This window comes from Seriola lalandi, unplaced genomic scaffold, assembly GCF_002814215.2.
Source record: "Seriola lalandi dorsalis isolate HSWRI2012SDOR001 ecotype SW California unplaced genomic scaffold, Sedor1 jcf7180002054953, whole genome shotgun sequence".
NCBI lineage: Eukaryota > Metazoa > Chordata > Actinopteri > Carangiformes > Carangidae > Seriola > Seriola lalandi.
The window spans coordinates 610,442-630,591 of NW_019525504.1; the positions used below are offsets into that span (position 1 = coordinate 610,442).

The following is a 20,150-nucleotide window of genomic DNA, read 5'->3' on the forward strand; positions in this document are numbered from 1 at the left end:
CTGGCAGGAGCCACGAGCGGAGGTGACGTCACGGCTGGAGCCAGGGGAGAAGGTGATGCCACAGTCGGAACCAGGGGAGAAGGTGGTGACGTCACATCAGGAACCAGAAGAGGTGGTGAAGTCGCACCAGTAGCCGTCGCCGACACCGCTGGAGAACACGGAGCAGCGGCCGCTGGCACCACAGGGAAGACAGGAACAGTCGTCGACGCCGCTGGAGAACACGGAGCAGCGGCCGTAGATACCACAGGAAAGACGGGAACAGTCATCGACGCCGCCGGGGAACACGGCGTACATCAACACAAAGGTGATAAAAAAAAGGTAATTTCAGAAACAAAAAGGACAGATGATGTAAAAGGGTCAATAAAACAAAACTCAGAAAATCCAGTCTACAAAACTCAACAAAACATCCAGACACACGAGGTAAGAAACTTCTAAATAAAACAGGAAATAAGAGACAAAGATCCAATAAGTCACTTTTGACATCCGTCACTAAAAACTGTCAACAGCATGTTTACTTGATACCACAGACACCACATCTGTTTTATCATATAAAGCCATAATGCCATAGAAATAGTTCATGAAGTGTTTTTCATTAAAACAGCTAGTTAAATATGCAGTAGTATCTGCACTTTGGCTGTAGTTACTGCATTCTGGTTTTGTAATCTGTGAACTGTCAGACTCATGATCAGATGAATATATCAAGCGAAACCTAGTTTGTGAGATAGCCGTGGCTAGCCGTAGATAAAGCTAAAGCTAAATCTAGTTATTGATTTTCCACTATTGCCTAATAATCAAATCACAATCCTGACTTCCTCCTTTGCTCTCGTCATAATTAAATGGCTGCTAGACGTCCCATAACAATGAATATGAACAATGATATTTTTTTGGCAAAATGAACCTTTCTCTCTGTTTTACAGTTTGCCATCCGGTAATGCAGTAGGAGTTGTTTTTTGTACCTCATAGTTGTTTATTTTCATTCAGAATCTTTCCTTGTTTCTACTTGGTACCAAAAGTATTATTAGAAAAAATATACTTTTAGTATTGAAACCAAAAATATAGGGTTACCTTTGCCTAATGATTAAGGTGCATTCTACATATAGTCCAGACTGGAAGCATTTGGACAGTTACATTGGTTCTCTGGACATTCAGCTTGACAGGTGATATAGCCCTTTTAATACATTGTACGGAAGTTGCAAACACCCGGCTACTATTTTTTAATTGAGCAGCTGTGACTCATTTCAGTTCAAGCACAAGAGCTCACACGCGACTCAGAGTTGATTGAAAGTTGAGAATTGCCATCTAGATTGATATGGAGTTGTCTTTCAATATGAGGTGTAAAGAGTTGACCATTCAATTTAAGGAGATAATGACGAGTTTGGTTTGCAAAAATCAACAGTACATTTTAATAAAGCAAGTGTTCACAGGAAGTGACCTGGTCGACTGACAAGCACAAGTCTTGGCTGACTGCGCAGTTAAACAAGAACACTCTCTAGGATGTTGGTGGACATGTCTTGTCATCAATCAAGAGACTTGATGACCATAAACTCACCACAAGATACAAACTCATGGTAAACCTCAAAAACAGAAGGACCAGTTTGCAAAAATATACAATAAGAGACTGGTAGTACTGGAGCAAAGTTCTGTGGCGTGATGAAACAAAAATCAGCCTCTGTCAAAATGATGGGAAGAGGAAAGTGTGGAGAAAAACAGACAGTTCATGACCCAAAGCCTCCACCTCATCTATCAAACATGATGGGTCTGTTATGGCTCGAGCATGGATGGCTGCCAATGGAACTGGCACACTCTCATTTATTGATGCTTTCACTGCTGATGGAAGTAAGAGGATAAATACAGAAGTATACAGGAGCAGTCTGTGGCTCCGATTCAGTCAAATGCATCAAAACTCACTGGACGATGTTTCATCATTGAGTAGGACAATGTCAGGGTCAGTCACCTGATCTCAGTCTGACTGAGCTGCTTTTTACTTCATTTGTATTTGTTCACTTATTCTTGAACCCTTAAACTTCAGGTATTGTATCTTAAGGCTGGGATTTGGCAATTTATTCTTGTCTCTATTTTATTTTATTTCACATTAAATATGCTGAATGAGCCTGAACAACAAAAAACAGTGCAACTGTCCATAACTGTCCCTGAACACCTGCAGTCTGGACTGTAACTAAAATATCTACTGTTTGATTGTGGCCGAGGATCTTTGTTACATGTTCTCCCCGGCTGTCTCATCCTGTTTTCTGCTTCTCTCTAAAATGTCTGCTGTCAAATAAAGGCAAAATACCAAAAGCAGTTTTATTAATAAATTACAGTCATTGGATCACTAGCTTACTGATGCATTACTTTGTAAGAAGCATTTTTTGTGTTAAAGTTGTTGAGATGGAGCTAATTATAATTAAATTAAAAACTTTATTTTAAAACCCAATAATTCTGTACGGTCAGGAAGTTTTATATAATTCATTTTGTATGTAAAATCCAAATTTGCAAAGTGGTAACTAGCTGTTAAATAAATAGATAAGTAACAACAATAAGTAATAAGTAATTTAACTTCTGAATTAGTGAAGTATGAATTCCTTAAAATGGTAGCTACAATACTTGAATTAGGTTCTTTATAAGTTGGGGTTACTAAGTACATACAGAGTCCTCACAAGGATATGAAGACCAACACGTGGGTGAGTTTAAGCCCAGTGTTCAACAACAAACAGACAGATCGGACAAAGTTCCGCCCTCGCTGCTCAGCTGTCAGTCAGTTTGTCGGGCGGAGCTTCTGATGAAGCAGCCGTTGGTTGTGTAACCCAATGATCCTGGTGTGACATCTGGCATTTGGCCTCAGCGACCACAGCAGCAGCTTCTGGAGGGAAAATCAAATCAATGCTACATTGACTCTGTCAGAGCGCGATGGAAACCTAATTAAAGGCCCTCTAGGCACAGCTGGTCATTTTATGCAGCCAAGCACCAGGGCTCTCAAATCAAGCCAGTAATATGTGCTATTGCTTTACTCTGGACTGAGGGAGGGGGCACGTGGGCCTCCCTGAGCAGGATAGTGTCAGCATTCAATATGCTAAAAACACACGCCTGTGTCATGTCATTGTTTTTGACAAACAGCAGTGAACTCTAATCTAAACTACTCAGTACATCACACATAACTGAACCTGAATGTCTGTACTGCAGCAAAGTGTATGGAAAAATGACCCAAGCTCTAGCAGTGTGAAGACATTTAAAACAGAAGGACTATGTTTATAGTTGCTAACATGTTCGCCATGGTGTCATATTATGGTTGTGGGACTTTAATAACATTTAAAAATCATAATTTTAAAAGGTTTTATTCTAATTTAGATTTGAAAATCTCTTCTCAAAATCTTGAGTCATTGTCACAGTTAAAAGTTGTACATAGGGCCCATGTGTCCAAAGCCCAACTTTCTCATATTTATCCAGATGTGAAACCTTGTTGTGACAAATGTAAAAGAGGCGAAGCCTCCCTTATCCACATGTTCTGGACATGTCCTAGCCTGGGAAAATACTGGATGAGATGTTTTCCAAACCTCTATTTTAACTTTGAACCCATGCTCAGTGGCTGTCCTGTCTAAGCCTCTAAATGATCCACTATTCAATTCATTACTCAAATAAAAAGTTCCTGAAGGTGTGGGGATCTTTCATAGAATACTTTCAAAATCAGGCAAATTAAGGATTTGTTCCCTCCTGCTCTTCATCTTTATTTTTTTCTTCTCTGTTGTTCAGTTGATTTTTGTCAGTAATACAGAGAGTTTTATCCATTTCGAAACCCATCCTTTGTTATTTATTAAGACACAGCTCGACAGCCTGACAAATAATGAGCTTCAGAGATGTTAGTAGATGCTGTCTGACAATGTCTAACAATTTCCTGACTCCATCTTGGTACCTAACATACACACATGAGATTGCAACAACTCCTCCAACCAGAACAACCAATCAGGTAGTTTTTTTCAACCCTCTGATACGACCCATTGGAGTGTCTCCTCAATTAAGCGCCCTTACTGCAATAGGTGTACCAAACCTTGGTTGTCATGGTTATAATATTAAACACACAGACTCTACCGGGAGCGGTGTAGCTACCTTCATCGCCATAGGTACTATAATAACATTCATAGCTTGGTTAGGGTTAGGAAAAGATTATGTACTTCCTCAACATTAGACGATCTTTGTTGTCATGGTTACAAAAATAACAACATAGTTACAATAGAAACAAAAACTGGTTTCACATGGGAATCAAACACCGCTCTCCTGTGTCATATTCATCCATCCACCACAACCTCCTCCTGACGTGGACTTTGTCTCTCTTTATACTACATCAACGCACTTTTCCCTTTGCTCCTGTCGTAATTACTACGACCACTAGATGTTGCCTAGCAACAAAACGTAACTATAGGTCATAATAATCTGCTGCACAGACGACCTATAGGCTTGTGTTTTACAGGACAGTCTCTGAGATTGATGTCAATCTTCACATCTCAGTCTCTCAGTGTATTTACCAATGTTGAACGTCTGGGAAATTAAAAAGCAGAAAAGGTTCATTCAAGTTCATTAAATTATTTGTTGCTTTTTCACAATTTCTATTCATAACAAAAATACAAATGATGCCAAACCACTGAGTTTTTTTCCACATGAAGACTTTTACCATGTCCTTGTTCATACTTTGCTGTATTGAATGTACACAGCAGGGATGCCAGCCAGTCATGCATGCATGAATATCCCCAACCCATCAGTTTAACAGCTGTGTGCAAGACGACAGGTTAAATGAAGCCACATTATCCACATTAGATTGGTGAACTGAGCTGAACTCAAACGTGAAGGCCTCCCCGCTGGCTCATTAACATCTTTATGTTGAGGGCCCCAGGATCTGGACCTATGTGAAAAACCAGCCATAAACAAACATCACCTCGCTCTGTCAGAGAGGGTGATATTGATGGCACTGGTTGGAGTTGGCACTGCTGGCGTGGGAGAGGGGAGGGCGGTGGGGGGCATTGTCCCGTCGGGAGGCGATCGATGCTCACATCCTGTGAACTCTGCATGTAACACGGGAGAGCACTCGCAACACACAGGCTGCTGCTGCTGCCACAGCACACACAACACAGATACACAGAGAAACAAAGGCGGAGGGGAGCAAAGGGATGTGGACCGGAGTTTGGGACCGGCACAAGAGGACCTCCAGACACCTCCATGGGGTAGCTCTACAGACACTGTCAAATCATAGGATGCTTATCTGAACATGATGAAGTGCATCAAGAGGCAAAGAGGGAACCCATACCAGTGATATGTAAGTGATACTGACAAATGGTTACTTCATTGAATGGAGTCATTTGGTGTTATGTCATTTTGTGCAACACACTGGTCCAGGAATGACTCTGGTAGAATAGTTTTCTCAGACAGACTCAATAGTAAGTGTAAATGTTTTATTTTCTTTTATTTGTGATTGTAAAAAGATTGAAATGATTCCAGATGAATTGGTTTTATTTTGTCCAGTGAACACACACCAGTAATTCAGTGCCGTCATGGCAGTGACATATTTGAAAATAGGATGACCACACATTAAGCTCCAGTGATAGAAAGCCTTGAAAAAGACCAGCTGGGGTTCAGATTCATCAGTGAAATGATGAAATTACTGGAGTTGAGTCATCTTCTTTTCAAACAGGTGTCTTTAAGCCCTAGACTGTAGTGATGATGTCATCCACAGGTGACTTCTGAGTAATGATGTTTTATGACAGCAGCCACTGTGATATACGGATGTATAGTAAAGCCTAAGCCCTGTATTTAAATCAAACTGCTTTGTTCCATTTTCTCTTCATTTTGATCAGATCACATTTCAAATTCTTTATTTTCTGTCTTAGGGAAATATTTGTTCAGATGCCACACCTGATGTGATAAGCTCTAGTTTGTTTTGACTCCCACGTACCCCTGTCTTACTGCCAGAGATACTCACTACTAGACCTGTATTCTATATGTTGTTGAGTTGTGTTCTTACATTATCCCACATGTTTCCATCAGTTCTCCTGTATTTCATTGGTCGCTTTTCAATGACATCATATCCTCTATGATCATGTGTCAGTGTTGTGTTTGTCTGACAGAAGTTCAACGTTGACTTTTATCTAGTTTTAAGCCAGTTTTTACAAATGACTCATTTTAGATCTTGGATGGTTTTATCTATATATTTGAACCAGATGAAGGATTTTAGTCATCGGATGTCTGGATCTGAAGTTATCAGACAAAAGAGCTGAGTAAACATTAACAGCAGTTCAGCTCAAAGCCAATCAGGGATGATTTTTAACATGAAACAGTTTTACTCAGTGTTTTCACTGGTTTTAATCCCCTGGTGTGTTTGTAATGGAGAGGAGGACACCTCTGTCGATCATTCAGCTGCTGGTAAAAACCTGCTGAAGCACTGACACTGAAGGAATCCAAACCAGGTCAAGCTAACTGCAATGGTGTCGAAGACCAGCTGTGACAGCAGGGCTGGTGTTGTTTTCATCATGTCTCATCATGGCAAAACGTGGTCCTGGAGACACCTACTGTAGAAGGGATTACCAGTGAGATAGGTTTGTGGACAGATGTTGTCAACACGACCTGCAAGATAAGTCACAAAAGTGACTTATCTTGTGTGTAATCAAATTGAAGGCTGAGTTCAAAGATGGATGTAATCCGGCCAATGAGTAATGACTACTAACCCTAACCCTGACTAATTAGTACTCATGGGATGTCCACCAACATGGACATCAACATGTCGTAGCAGTTGTGATCCAATCACAAGGTGGTGTCTAGCTCTTGTCTGAAAGTCAAAGAGCTCAGTTAAAAGACACAAAATGACCATAAAGCCAGAGAGTGTCTTCGCGTTGTTTGCAGTCATTTCATGTCTCTTTCAGCCTGGGGGTCCTATATACGAGCGGTGTCTATGCCCAGGGGCCTGTGTTCTCATAATCTTTCCATGTATGCTATGTCTCCACAGTTTGAGGACATGTGGCAGTGAAGTGGTGAGAAGCTGACCATGGGTGACTGGAACCTGCTGGGCAGCATCCTAGAAGAGGTCCACATTCATTCCACCATCGTGGGCAAGATCTGGCTTACCATACTCTTCATCTTCCGCATGCTGATCCTGGGAGCGGCCGCTGAAGACGTGTGGGATGACGAGCAGTCTGAGTTTGTTTGCAACACAGACCAACCAGGCTGCAAGGCAGTTTGCTACGACCGTGCCTTCCCCATCTCCCTCATTCGCTTCTGGGTCTTGCAGGTCATTTTTGTGTCCGCGCCCTCACTGGTCTACATGGGCCACGCCCTCTACTGCATCCGATCGCTGGAGAAGGAGCGCCACCGCAGACGGGCCCAGTTGAAGGAGGAGCTGGACGAGGCGGAGTTGGCGTTGGATGAACATAAGCGCATGGAGAAGGAGCTGAGGAAGCTGGACGAGCAGAGGAGGGTGAAGAAGGCGCCTCTCAGAGGCTCTCTGTTGAGAACCTATATCATCCATATCCTGACACGCTCCCTGGTGGAGGTCTGCTTCATCCTGGGCCAGTATACACTCTATGGTATCCAACTGGAGCCACTCTATAAGTGTGAGAGGCTGCCTTGCCCCAACAGTGTAGACTGTTACATCTCCAGGCCAACAGAGAAGACCATTTTCATGGTCTTCATGATCGCCATCGCTGGTGTGTCACTTTTCCTCAACATCCTGGAAATATCTCACCTGGGCATCAGGAAAATCAAACAGACGCTGTACGGAGAGAGGTACACAGAAGACGACAGTGTGATTTACAAGAACAGGAAGAAGGCGTCCTTACCACATCTCTGTGTAATGAGCAATTTATCACCTCACAACGGGCCTTTGACTCAGACCTTCAAAGTGATTCCAGAGGCGGACATGAAGCCTCCCCATTACAACACTGGGCTCAAAGCCAACCAGGACGCCTCAAGACACAACAGCTTGGCTCATCTGGTACACAGTCATACCAGCTATATCTGCCCCCAACCTAGGATGCCACCCAGGTCTGACCAGAACTGTGCAATGCAAACTGCCCAAACCCACGAAGATGGCCACGCAGCCACGGTGGCCCACCATCCACCCTGGGCCTCAGCTGTGTCCAACGCAGAGGAAAGTGCAGCCAGCCATCTTGAGGACACCCACAAAGGAGAACACCCTCACCCCAGCCATTTGGACGCCCTGCTGCCCAGTAGCACCTTCAGGCCAAGTGCTATCCCAGACCTCGATGAGGACGAGCGAAGGGAGTCAGTGGGGAGCGAGGCCCTGGTCCCTAACCCCAGAAAGACCAGTTTCATGATCAGGCCACCCTCTGAGAGCTTGTCCTCCTTTAGCCGCTCCACGAGTCCTTCCTTCCATACCTCAGAGGAGTCGGACGAGTTAGGATCCCTGCAGGGAGACATGCCCATGATGCCGCCTGCCGGAGGCCGAAGGATGTCAATGGCAAGTAAAGAGAAGAGATTGTTTTGTGTCTGAATCACATTCCACGTTCGTCTAGAGGGTTGGCAGACATTTACTGTTCAGTTATGAAGCTCGTCTATCGTTTCATCTGCCATAATAATCTTTATCATATACTGTATATCATATATATTTAAAACATGGAGCATCTGCTGGTGGGTTATTGAAGAAGTCAAACAAAAAGTTTCCCAGATAATAATTTTATTATAAGTTCATGAAATCAAATAAATATTATAACCAAGAAATAGGTAAATTATAAGACATGATCGAAGTTAAATACAAAAAAATGAAACTAGTTTTTATTGTTCATTTAACATGACGGTCATAGGACATTTAAGCATAATTTGAATTATTAAAAATATATCAAACGCAAAATTAGACTCTATATTATATACATTTTACAGATCATAACTACTCTTTCATAAACACAGATAGATACAGAGCTGAAATCGTGTTCTCAAATTAATAAAATGTGCACATTAATTATTAATTCATTCTCAAATTGTTATGTAATGGAATAAACAGAATATAGCATTGAACATAAAGTATCAGTTCAACGTTTAATGCATGTGTGTAAAGGACATCATAGACAGTGGAGATTTGGAAATTTGAAACAACGTTGTGTTACCTTTAAATGTTGAAATGTTGCCTAAACACTAACGTTATGTTCTGTTAATAAATCAATTAGTCTGCAAATACAGCTGCTCTGACAAATGACTTTTCTTCATGACACATGTCAGCCGACATAGCTTTCAGGTTTAGTTTTATACTTTCAAAAAAATCATTATTATAATTATATAATTCACATATCCGCACATTGCTTCCATAAACTTGAAATGAATGGATGTTAAGGACAGTGAGACGAAGCTTCGTGAAGCACTGAATTGTTCCAGCAGTTGTTTGAGATCTCTTGATGCTTCATGTTAAAAGAGCAACATCTACTGGCCACAATGTGAAACAGGCAAATACAAACAGCATAAGGGAAAATGTTTATTCAAAGCAGACCTTTATAGTAATTACTGTGGAAACACTCAACATATTTTCTAGGCATCAAATATCTTCTATCATTAATATCAGTTAGATTCAATATCTGTTTTCAAATCAAATCAAGTTCAATTATGAAGCACATTTAAACAAAAGTGCTGTATAATAATATACAACAAAAACACACGACATAATCAACTATCCCATAGTCTGAGACAGACAGCAAACAGCTTGAAATAAAAACATATGGGATAAAAGATAAAGATCAAACCTTCGGGACACTCAAAAGCCAAAGAAAACATGGGTTTTAAGTTTAGTCTTAAAAATGTTGACGGAGGTGGAACGCTTAATTGAAAGAGGTAAACTATTCCAAAGTTTTGGGGCAGCTACCACAAAGCCTGATCACCCTTTACCCTTAACTGAAGTGTGAAAACTGAGTAGTCAGTGTATAATGGGAAATGGTTTTGGAACATCACCTGGGATACACAGAAACTCCAGTCCAACCCATTATTACAGTGGATCCTCGAGCCATCCAGTTATTGGGAGACATAAGATCAAAGTCTGAGGTATTATACACACAGTAAAATGTTGCTCCATGATTTGAACTGTCATCAAAAGCAGTTGCATGGTACAGACGGAAACAGAGGCTTCACATGTCATCAGTTACATCATACATCTAAAACAGCCCGTCATAGAGAGGGGAAATTAGCTAAAATATCATGTTTTAAATTCAGTGTTTCTCAAACCGTGTGTGAGTGACCGCAAAGCCTTCTAACAAGTGGTGTATATGTCTTGTTTTCAATATTAAATCAACTCATACTGTATGTAAATTCAAACATCTTTGGCGTCTCTGACTACTCATGTCGCTACGACAGTTTACAGTTTATGTTTTATGATTCACGTCAGAAATGATCAGCGTCACATTTGAAAGGAAAATTTGGATGAAGCTAACAGTTAGCCTGCCCTGGGATTGTGCAAAATTTCCAGTCAGCAGCCTATTAACTATAAAATGCAGAAAACAGACGAGATCATGGAGCGGTCGGTTAAGACCAAAATGAAACTTCTGACACAACGAACACAACAGCATATGTTAAAAAGTGTTGAGTTTTAGTAGTAATGTAGTCACCACGACTGAGACTTGTAGTGTGTTTGATGACCTCTGGCCAGTGTTGATATGTGTGTGATAATTCTGATGCTACATAAACAGCAATACCTGTTGCTGTGCAGTGTTTGCCAATAATTCAACACTTAGCAACACTCAACACACATTGAAGCCTCGACCACTGATGTTAGATCACCAATAAAGGATTTATTCATCATTACCAACACCAAGGAGGTTATCATTTCACCTGTGTCTGTCTGTTTCTTTGTTTGCATGTTTGTCAGCAGGATTATGATAAAAGTAGAGAACCTGTTTGCGCCAAACTTGGTGGAGTGATGGGACACGGGCCAGGAAGGAACCCGTTAAAGTTTTGATGTGGATCCGAATCACAGGGCAGATCCAGGAACGTTTTAGGAATTACTTTCCTTGACATCGCGACAAATCATGTTTTGATCTTGATGTATATACATATTTATTGTGTTGAGATCTCTGACTTTGTACAATTTAGTTTAGATCAGGATAATAGTCTGTATCCAGATAAGAAAAGATTTGGGCTTGGCAAAGGTTTGCGCTCTACTGGGTGCCATTCTACTTCTTCATGTTGTTCCCTGATGTGAACGTACGCCTTTAGGGTCACAGAAATGATGAGTGTTAGGTAACTAATGGAGCAGTGACATTGGACAAATAGTGAAAGATGCTTGCCTCATGAATTCCAGGTATACAATGTGTGTTTAATGTGTTCTTGTCTTTCTCAGAGTATGTTTCTGGATATCTCCTCCATCATGAAGAAGTGAAGAGACGGGGCTAACATCATGTCCATGAGAGCACAGCTGGGACACCAGCAGGGGAGAAGCTGTATCAGTGATCCATCCATCAACATTGATCCATTGCTCAAGTCTCATGGGGCCAAAACCAGACAAATAGTCGGCCATGATGAGACAGCCAAAGTCCAGTTTGTTGTGGATTTGAAGCACCTTAGAGCGCCTCCATGTGGCTACAAATACCAAGGGATTGTAACTTTTTAAACAATGTGGATGTTGTTCCATGTGTTGGCTGAATTATTAAGATTTTGCAGAGACAACACTGGATTAGAGAGCGTTCTCGTCACGTCTGTTTGCTTGTGTAACATGGACTTTGTTAATTTAAAGTACATTTTCTAAGTCAAAGACTTGATTAGAACGTGTGTGTATCTCTGTATAGTCATTTATATACAGTCATTTCAATGATACTTTATATTATATTCAGATTAAATGCTTCTTAACAAAACAGCAACAATTTTTTTCAACATGATCTTTCATCAGAATCCACACACCAACACCAAACCAGAGACTTCTCATGCTTTTTGTTTTATTTCAACAAAAATTGCCTCGACAAAATGCTGTTTTTTTTCTTTAATTTTTCATATCAAATGAACAAAACATGACATGTTGCACAATATTTACAAAGAAAATCTAAAGAAAACAGGTCATTTGAACATTCAAAGTTAAAAAAAGGAAATCAAAAATGCTGAATCTGCGTATAACAGTCATGTTGCAGGTACTCAAAAAAAGAACACATGAAAAATGGCTCACCAAAATCTACAAATACAATGACGTAACCACTGTAAAAAGTTAGAAACAACGGCACAGAAACTTTCTACATGTCTATCATACAGTCCTTACCCATAAAAAGAGGTATACTGAATCATCCAGGTAGATAAGTGTTAAGAGTCTGTTCAACAGAGGTTCAAAAAAAAAAAAAAAAAACTCAATCACAATCTGAGATGTGAGAAGTGGCCCTGACAATTTCCTGTAAACAGATTGGATTAAATAAGTGCTTCCTTTCAGATGCTGCCATGTTGTGTAAATGCAAATTGAAGGCATTTGATTCCAAGGTGATAACATCCCCTCCCTGATGACCACTGCTCAAACTTTAAACCATGACCGCTGGACCGAGATCAACGCTGCATTCAGAGATGTTAGAAAGTTGGGAAACTAAAACATCCTATTGAGGAATCTCTGTTCAGTTGACTAGACGAGTAGGTCAGTCCCAAGTTGGTTGACACGGCTAATCTGATGATAGCAGCGTACAGTGTAGACAGCCTGGTTCTCAGTCATAACCTACAGTGGCTCAAGAGTGCAGGATTTTCCTCCAATCAACTGAAGGCATCACCCGGTTTGAAAACATGGTGCACACAACAACCTGTTACAAATACAATATGACACTAACCAAACACATCACTTCCAAAATGCAATTAAAGGACCATACCAGTGGGTTTTTTTTTTCAGTACTTACATTACTGCTGCTGACGGTTTTTGAATGTCGTCCACACAGCTTAATGAGTCTGCTAATCAACTCACAGGGACTGAAAACCTGCTGGTGTTACTGTGAACATGGTCAGAGTTTTGTTTTTGTGGCATGGTGACGCGGTTGCATTCTTGCATTGCACTTCCACACAACAATAACGCCACTCTGTTTCCCGACTAAAGCAAGGTTCAAGTGTCCGGGTTGATTGTTGTACTGAGATGAAATGAAACCATCTGAACATCAGAGGTCCAGAGTGTGCTTTAAAGACTGATCAGCAGCGATAAAAAGTGTATTGAATTTGCAGACATTGGACTAAAACAAGCCTTTAAATTCTATTAACACCATTTTGAATTTAAAATTGCACTGGTGCTACACATGCTCCATGCTAACTAGTCAACTAATACTGCTAGACACAGATAAAGTTGCTTTTGTGTGTAAAAGGAAGAAGAAAAAGATCATAATTTCAGTATCAATGTCAGACTTTGTTCAAAAAATGTATCCTCAAATTTGACATCTTTGGTCCATTCGTCCCATTAATGAGGAATATTGTGCAGCGTCCTTGTTGTAGACCGACTTCTCTTTCTTTTTCCACATCTCTGATGTGCAGCGTTCCGTTAGAAAGAGAGCATGTGTTTCATTTGCATCATAACATGAAGAGAACAGGGAGGGAACGTGTTTAAGTCAAAATGAGGCACAGAATCATTTCATGGCACTTTTTCCTGTGTTGTGTTCTGCACAAAGCACAAGAAAACATCAGCAAATGGATGTTCTGATATCACATTTTCATCAGTTGACATTTTTTGTTGTTGTTGTTGCTATTTTGCAACAGGGATGGGAACAGGGAACAGGGATGTCACAGGAAAAGTAATGAAGCATTTTTAAAATGCCTGTTGAAATAGTTTTGCAAATTCTATTGTCTTCTTTTAACGATTCCTATTTTTAATGCCTATTAAAATATGAAATTATGGAAATGTTTTACTTTTCCTGTGACACCCCTGGTCCTCCATAATGTTTTGTGTAGAACGGATTAAAAGCTATAAAATGATGTGATGCCTCACTTTGATATTTTGATGTTTACTCCAGGGTAGCTTTTTTTTTTTTAGCTTAATTACAGAAATGCAACTGATTAATTACAACAAATACATTTAATTTATCTTTTAAACAGTTGGTCCTCTTTATGATATACCCCACATGGAGACTCACAGTGGCCAATAGTAAAATAAATAAATAAATATATACAAAATATATGATGTAGCCATGAAACTAAAATAATACAATGTAATTTGTTTTGTTTTTTTCAAAAAGTTCTAAAATTGTGTGTAATTGTCTGATAGTTTCATGGTTATATTACATATTTTGCCTAGTTATATACTGATATTATTATTTATATATTTCATAACATTTCATTTATTTATTTAGTATTGACCACCTTGGGTCTCCAGATTTCCATAAGCGGACATGTACTTTGTGAAACAAAAAGTCAGAAATAAACTGTTTCTCTAACAGCCGGGGTCAGAGGGCCATGCCCAGTGTACTTCCTGTTGAATAAAATCCTTTGTTCCTTTACTGGATAGTTTGGCCTCTGTAACCTCTAAGGCAAGAAATTGTAGCTGCACTTGTCAGATTCCTATTTTTCTCCCAAAGTCATCAACACTTTTAACTTATGTATATAAAAAAAACAGCTTCATCAGCTCGTCTATTCAAATTAATTCTCAGATCTTAATTATATCTTTACAAAACAAGAAGAACAGGTAATACACAAAATTGTAAACACACTCACTCCCCTTTAAGTTAAAATATTACAACTTAAGTACGTGTGACTTGTAAATCAAGACTTATTTTTTTCATGAAGTTGTCAACAATAACAAAATACAACCATCAACAAGTTCATTCTAAGAAAGGGTAGCGACCTACATTTTACATCTATGCAATTTCCTCTACAACCCCTCCCCCCTCACCCCCCACCCATCCCAAACACCAACCCCAAACAAGAGCCCAAATAAATAAATTAACAAGTTCACATTAAGAAATTAAAGTGTATGAAAATCAGCTGAGCAGTGTTCTTCAGTGTACTCTGAGCATTTAGTACATTCTAATTAGATTATCATTGGCTAACGGTGTCCTGTGTTTATCATGAGACCAGCACAGTCAAGCTGCCACTATCTACTGATCCATTTACAAAAACCACACAGGGAAATAGCAGCTCTGTATTTAAAGGGTCATCAACCAATTTTCTTTTTTTTTTTTTTCTTTTTGAAAAATCAAGTGCAATGAAATATTGTCAACTGCGGTTTCAAACTCCAGTTTGATCACCCTGTGCTCCAGCCTGACGCGCGCTGACGGCGCAGCAGAGCGCTGGGCAGGGTGGCGGCAGCGGCAGCACTCGCCCCTGCCACGTGCCTCGCTATCGACTTTTCAACAGCAGATGAATTTGGCATCTCCCTAAATCAATAACGTGCCAGTGTGTTTGTTTGAAGCTCTGAATTTCATACAGCACAGGATCAGGGAGGCTGATTCATACGTAGGAGCTGATCATGTTGCTTTGTGTTTGAACAGATTTACATATGATTTGTGAATTTGAAAAGGTGGGTGTCTCACACCAACATACTATACCAAATACTTTCAGTAGGGATGTTTGTCTTCTCTATAATACAAGGACAGTGTAGCTAAATACATGATTGCCATAAGTATAAACACTAAATTCTTACTACTTTTAAGACAATACATAAATGGGTGACAAAGAGCACTTATGATTTGTTTAAATGACCAAACCAGCATGTTTAAAATTCAGCCCATTTAAAATGGATCATATTTACTTTACATTGCCACCATCCATTTCCAAAGCATAACAACAGTAGATTTCTGAGTCTGTTTTCTACCTTCCAGGCAGGTGTTGGTTTCCATTCATTTCACCATATGATAATATATAATATATACAGTGGCGTCAGAAGGTATTCAGATTGTTTGCACACTTTGTTTTTAGAAATATTTGGTAATCAATTAAAAATCAAGAAGTGAAATCTCTCATTTAGTCAATAGGTCTTCAGACTCTTGATCCAGTTCTTTGTAGAACCCCCTTCAGCAGCAGGTACAGCTTCAGTCTCTACAAGCTCTGAACACCTGGATCTGGCAAGTTAATCTCCCTCCACAGATGTTTTCTGTGGGGTTTAAATCTGGACTTTTTGGTCAATATCCAGTATGTGGTTTGGTGCTTCAAGGACCTCTCTGTATTTGGCTTCATTCATCCTTCATGATGACGATCTGACCACTGTCCCTGTCCCTGCTGCTGGGCTCTTGGTCTCCTCCCTGACCAAGGTTCTTCTCACCTGGTTCCTCAGTTTGTCTGGACTCCGCAAAGAGTCATTATGGGTTACTGAGTGTAGACTTATGCAAGAATGGTAATTTTATCGATCTAAAATAAAATCTCAAAATCTCAAAAACACAATAAAGTGCAAGACGATGGGGCCTGTCTACTTTCTGAAGCCTCTGTAAATCAACTAGGTACGTTTCTTTATTTCAGACTCGTTATTTCTGATATTCATTTAATTCATTCACTGTTTTAGTTTTTATGTCCCAATGTGTCAACTTTTTAAGTCAACCTTCTGTTTGAAGTTTCAACCTGTGGTTCCTATAAAAAAGAATATAAAACAGAAAAAAGAAAATATAATTTCCAAGGACGTTATACGGAGAGGAACATGCAATTTGGTAATTGTGTGGAAATAGAGACAATGTTCTAAGACAGTAAATACCCAGTTATTTATTACTACTTTTTAACATAGATTGACTGAAGTTTTAATTTCCAGAGATATTTCCTTAATAGATCTATTAAAATCGTAATGAATGGAAAATATCTGGAAATCAGTGTAAACATAATCACATAAATCAACTTGATTCTCTATATTTGTTGAATTGTATCTGTAATTTTACAACTGCACAGGCAGACAAAAGTTTTTGTTTTCTTTGATAAAGAATTGATCAAATCAATTAAAAGAAATTAAAACAAAATTAAATTAAATTAAAAGAAAGTCTCCATTTTCACTATCACAATGACCAAATGACATAGTTCTTCCAGGAACCTTCCACTTCCTTGTTCGGAGATTCTCGTCTGTAAGTTGATGAACTACTGCGGCATGCTTTGGAAAATGGTGGGCAGAAATGTAAACCGGCACTGTTACTGCCCTTTAATGTGTCTGGACAGGCTCGCTCAGGTTCAGTGCCAGGCGTGACCTCTTGGAGGCGCTGGGCAGTGCTTCAGTTCTGTAATGTTCTCTCTCAGCACAGATATGAAAAAAGGCAGAAGAGAAATGTGTAGAAACGTCCGTCTGAGTACGAGAAAAAGTAAAAGTGAAGTTTTTCAAATGAAACTTTGCATAATGAGAATTCATTGAGCATTTTCATCTAATGTAATTTTTTTTTTTTTACAAATACATACCTTTGGTAACATTTTACTTTAAAGTCCTGTGTCACTCAACAATTACCGGATCATTTGAGATGAGAAATCATATCACAAGTGAGTTGTTTGATGTTGTTCAATGTACTGAATAATTTAAAGGGTTAGTCCAACATTTTGGGAAATGTATTACAGTCTGGTGAGAGGATGTGTGTTGAGTACAGAGATGGAGTCAGGATGTGGTTAGCCTAGCTTAGCATTAAGAATGGAAGCAGGGGAAACAGCTAGCTAACAACACCTCTAAATCTGACAAAGGAACCTGTCGTGTCTCCTTTGTTTAACCAAAGACCTAAGCAAAATGGCCGCAAGTTACATCTACTGTAAATTCAATTCATTTAACACTAATACAATCGATGTAGCTGACGTAAAGGAGCTGTGCACAGTGTGGTGTACTTCCAGTCATTATACCGACCTAAGCTAACCATGTTCTGAGTTCAGCTCTGAACTTCACAGATTTGAGGTTGGTATCAATCTTTTTCATCTCACTCTCAGAGAGAAAGCAAATAAAATCTTGAACTATTCCTTTGGTCAACCAGACGTGACAGGTGTCGATAATTAAAACTGCAAATCAACCGTACGTACCGAAGTAATTATCCAGCTTGGACAGGACTCTAAAGTAAAGTGCGTGTACATGTGAACAGGGACATTACTGAACATTCTGTGGAATTCCTGAGTTTAACCTCCCGTGATGCACGAGAGAGCTGGGGAAGTTGACAGGAAGAAGTCAGGATGATAGAGAGGGAGAGAGAAAGCTGCCAGTGCTTCTGTGTTATACCAGTCCAAAAAATATCTGTTGAACAGTATTGCTGATAAGATAACGCTTGTGTCATCCTTTACAAAAAAAAGAAAAAAAATACTTCAAATATCAAGGTATAGACAAGACGAGTGTGTCGTAGACCAAACCGTTCACCACTGACTCTAAGGACAGTCCCGTCTCTTCTGTTCATCCGTCGTGCATTTCTTAGTCATTTCCTGACAGAAATCCACTGTTACAGTGGGGCTACATGTTTCCTCAGTGGATCCACGCACCAGTGGACACTCCGCGTTCTGCTGCCCCACATCCGACACCTCCACCCTACACTGCCTGCCCCTCCTCCCCTGGCCGAGACCCACATCAGACAGACACGCAGCCACGCTTTGCTGTGACACCGGCGACCTGGGCTGGGACGAGACGTCGTCGGAGGAAGGCGACGGCGGTATGGATGTGAGGTCGATGCTGGCGGAGACGGGAGGCGGCTGGCTGCCCTGCACCTCCCTGCACACTTGCTGGGAGAGGAAGGAGAGGTTCTGCCACAGCTCCGACATACAAACCTTCAGCTGGTTGCGCTCGCTCAGCAGCTTCTCCTTCTCACACATCTGTGTTCATAAGACAAAGTTTCATTGGGTCAACATGGTGAAAACACTGGACGATCCTCTGTGAGCACCAGAGAAACAACAGCATCTGCCATCTGTTCAAGAGCCAAATGTGTTCAGACCAACATGAAGCCACAGTGTTGACGCAATAAAATCCTTCCTCAAACTTTTAGAAATATCTGTGCAGTGATTTCAAACTCATGGATCTGATACTCAAACTGGACTTCCTGGATTTATTTCCTGTCTCACTGGTACCTGAATCAAGAGACCCCCACCAACACAGTCCACTATGTTAATACAGTCTGAATATTTAACAAGCAACCTCTAGAGGCTGTGTGAACTTTGACACCTGGCTGAATACTGTAGTTTGTAGTTTCTGGAGACTGTAATTGTTCCTTAATCTCAGACTCAGTAGTTCTTCTTCTAACAATAACAACAAAGGAACCCTGACCTTTGTAATTAGTTGCAGTTTGGATTTGAACCCAAACTCTCATCTTTCCCTGACCATAACCAATACAAAGTTTGTTTTTTTTCCAAAACCTTAACATTTTTATAATGGGGTTTTAAAATAAAAGACAAGCTTTTTAGTTCCATATAAGCAATAATCTCCATCCATACTAACACACCTTAAAACACATATCACATGACCATTCAAGTACACTGGGCATGTGCAAGCCAGTGTAAAAAGGAAGCAGATTGTCTACTCTGCAGTTGATTAGTTGCAGAAAATACTATGAACCAGTAACAGACAGTTGTAGCGTTGAAATACAGAACACAACGTCTACGTCATCATCTCAGTTTCTGTCCGTCCAGAGTACAACACAACCCCCAGGGTTTTCAAAATAAAGTGGGTCCAGCAGCATTTCTGAAAGTCTCTATTTTCATGGCTCAAAAACTCTGAAGTACTGTGAACAGCAGGAGTAAACTTAGGAAGAGAGACAAATTTAAAACTAACAAAAAAAACATAGTAGTGTGGCTGTAGCCTACCACAGCAATGGCAGATACAGTAAAGGTTGTTTCAATCCTTTTTCTTATGGACCATCAGATCCAAAACTGCTGCTATGGATTGTTTTTTAAAGGGAATGAGAGTTTACATCGTGTTGTTCAGTTTTTTGTTGGGTATGATAAGACAGTACTCTGGGAACATGATGACAACACAATGACTACAGCACTTTAGCCACATTATCTAATACGTCCTCATGTCACAGGAAATCACTTGAAGCAGGACGTGGGCCTGTAAACATCTTACTGTTCACCTTCATTTTCTCATCATCTTATTGTAACTGAAAGAAATGATCACAGAACCAGGAAATACTTAAGTGTAATCACCCTTTAACTGAGAGAAATCTGTGGGGAAATCCTTAATACTATATAATAATAATTTTGTGACGTTTCCCTTCAACACAGTGACGGGGAACTGGTTAATATCAATCAGTTATTGTGAGGATAAGGAACTGCAGTTACCCAGTTTGGCTACCAGAGGGTGCTACATCACCTAAAAGCGC

At 40.1% G+C, this 20,150-nt stretch overlaps 2 protein-coding genes across 2 annotated transcripts in view; one reads left to right on the forward strand and one right to left on the reverse strand.

The window, feature by feature from the left end:
• The first annotated feature begins 6,787 nt into the window (after positions 1-6,787).
• On the forward strand, positions 6,788-8,701 carry LOC111645518 (gap junction alpha-10 protein-like). The gene has a single exon (XM_023394760.2). The coding sequence runs from the start codon at positions 7,025-7,027 to the stop codon at positions 8,486-8,488; it is 1,464 nt and encodes a 487-aa protein (XP_023250528.1). The 5' UTR covers positions 6,788-7,024; the 3' UTR covers positions 8,489-8,701.
• Positions 8,702-15,621: 6,920 nt separating this feature from the next.
• Positions 15,622-20,150, reverse strand: part of LOC111645474 (transcription regulator protein BACH2-like) — a 45,498-nt gene continuing 40,969 nt past the window's right edge. Inside the window, exon 5 of the mRNA XM_023394701.2 lies at positions 15,622-18,648. Coding sequence (XP_023250469.1) covers positions 18,211-18,648 — 438 coding nt within the window. The 3' untranslated portion in view covers positions 15,622-18,210. The remainder of the gene's footprint in view (positions 18,649-20,150) is intronic.

Bases quoted from the DNA above. Each gene is read 5' to 3' on its own strand.
- LOC111645518 (XM_023394760.2), top strand. From the start codon at position 7,025: ATGGGTGACTGGAACCTGCTGGGCAGCATCCTAGAAGAGGTCCACATT.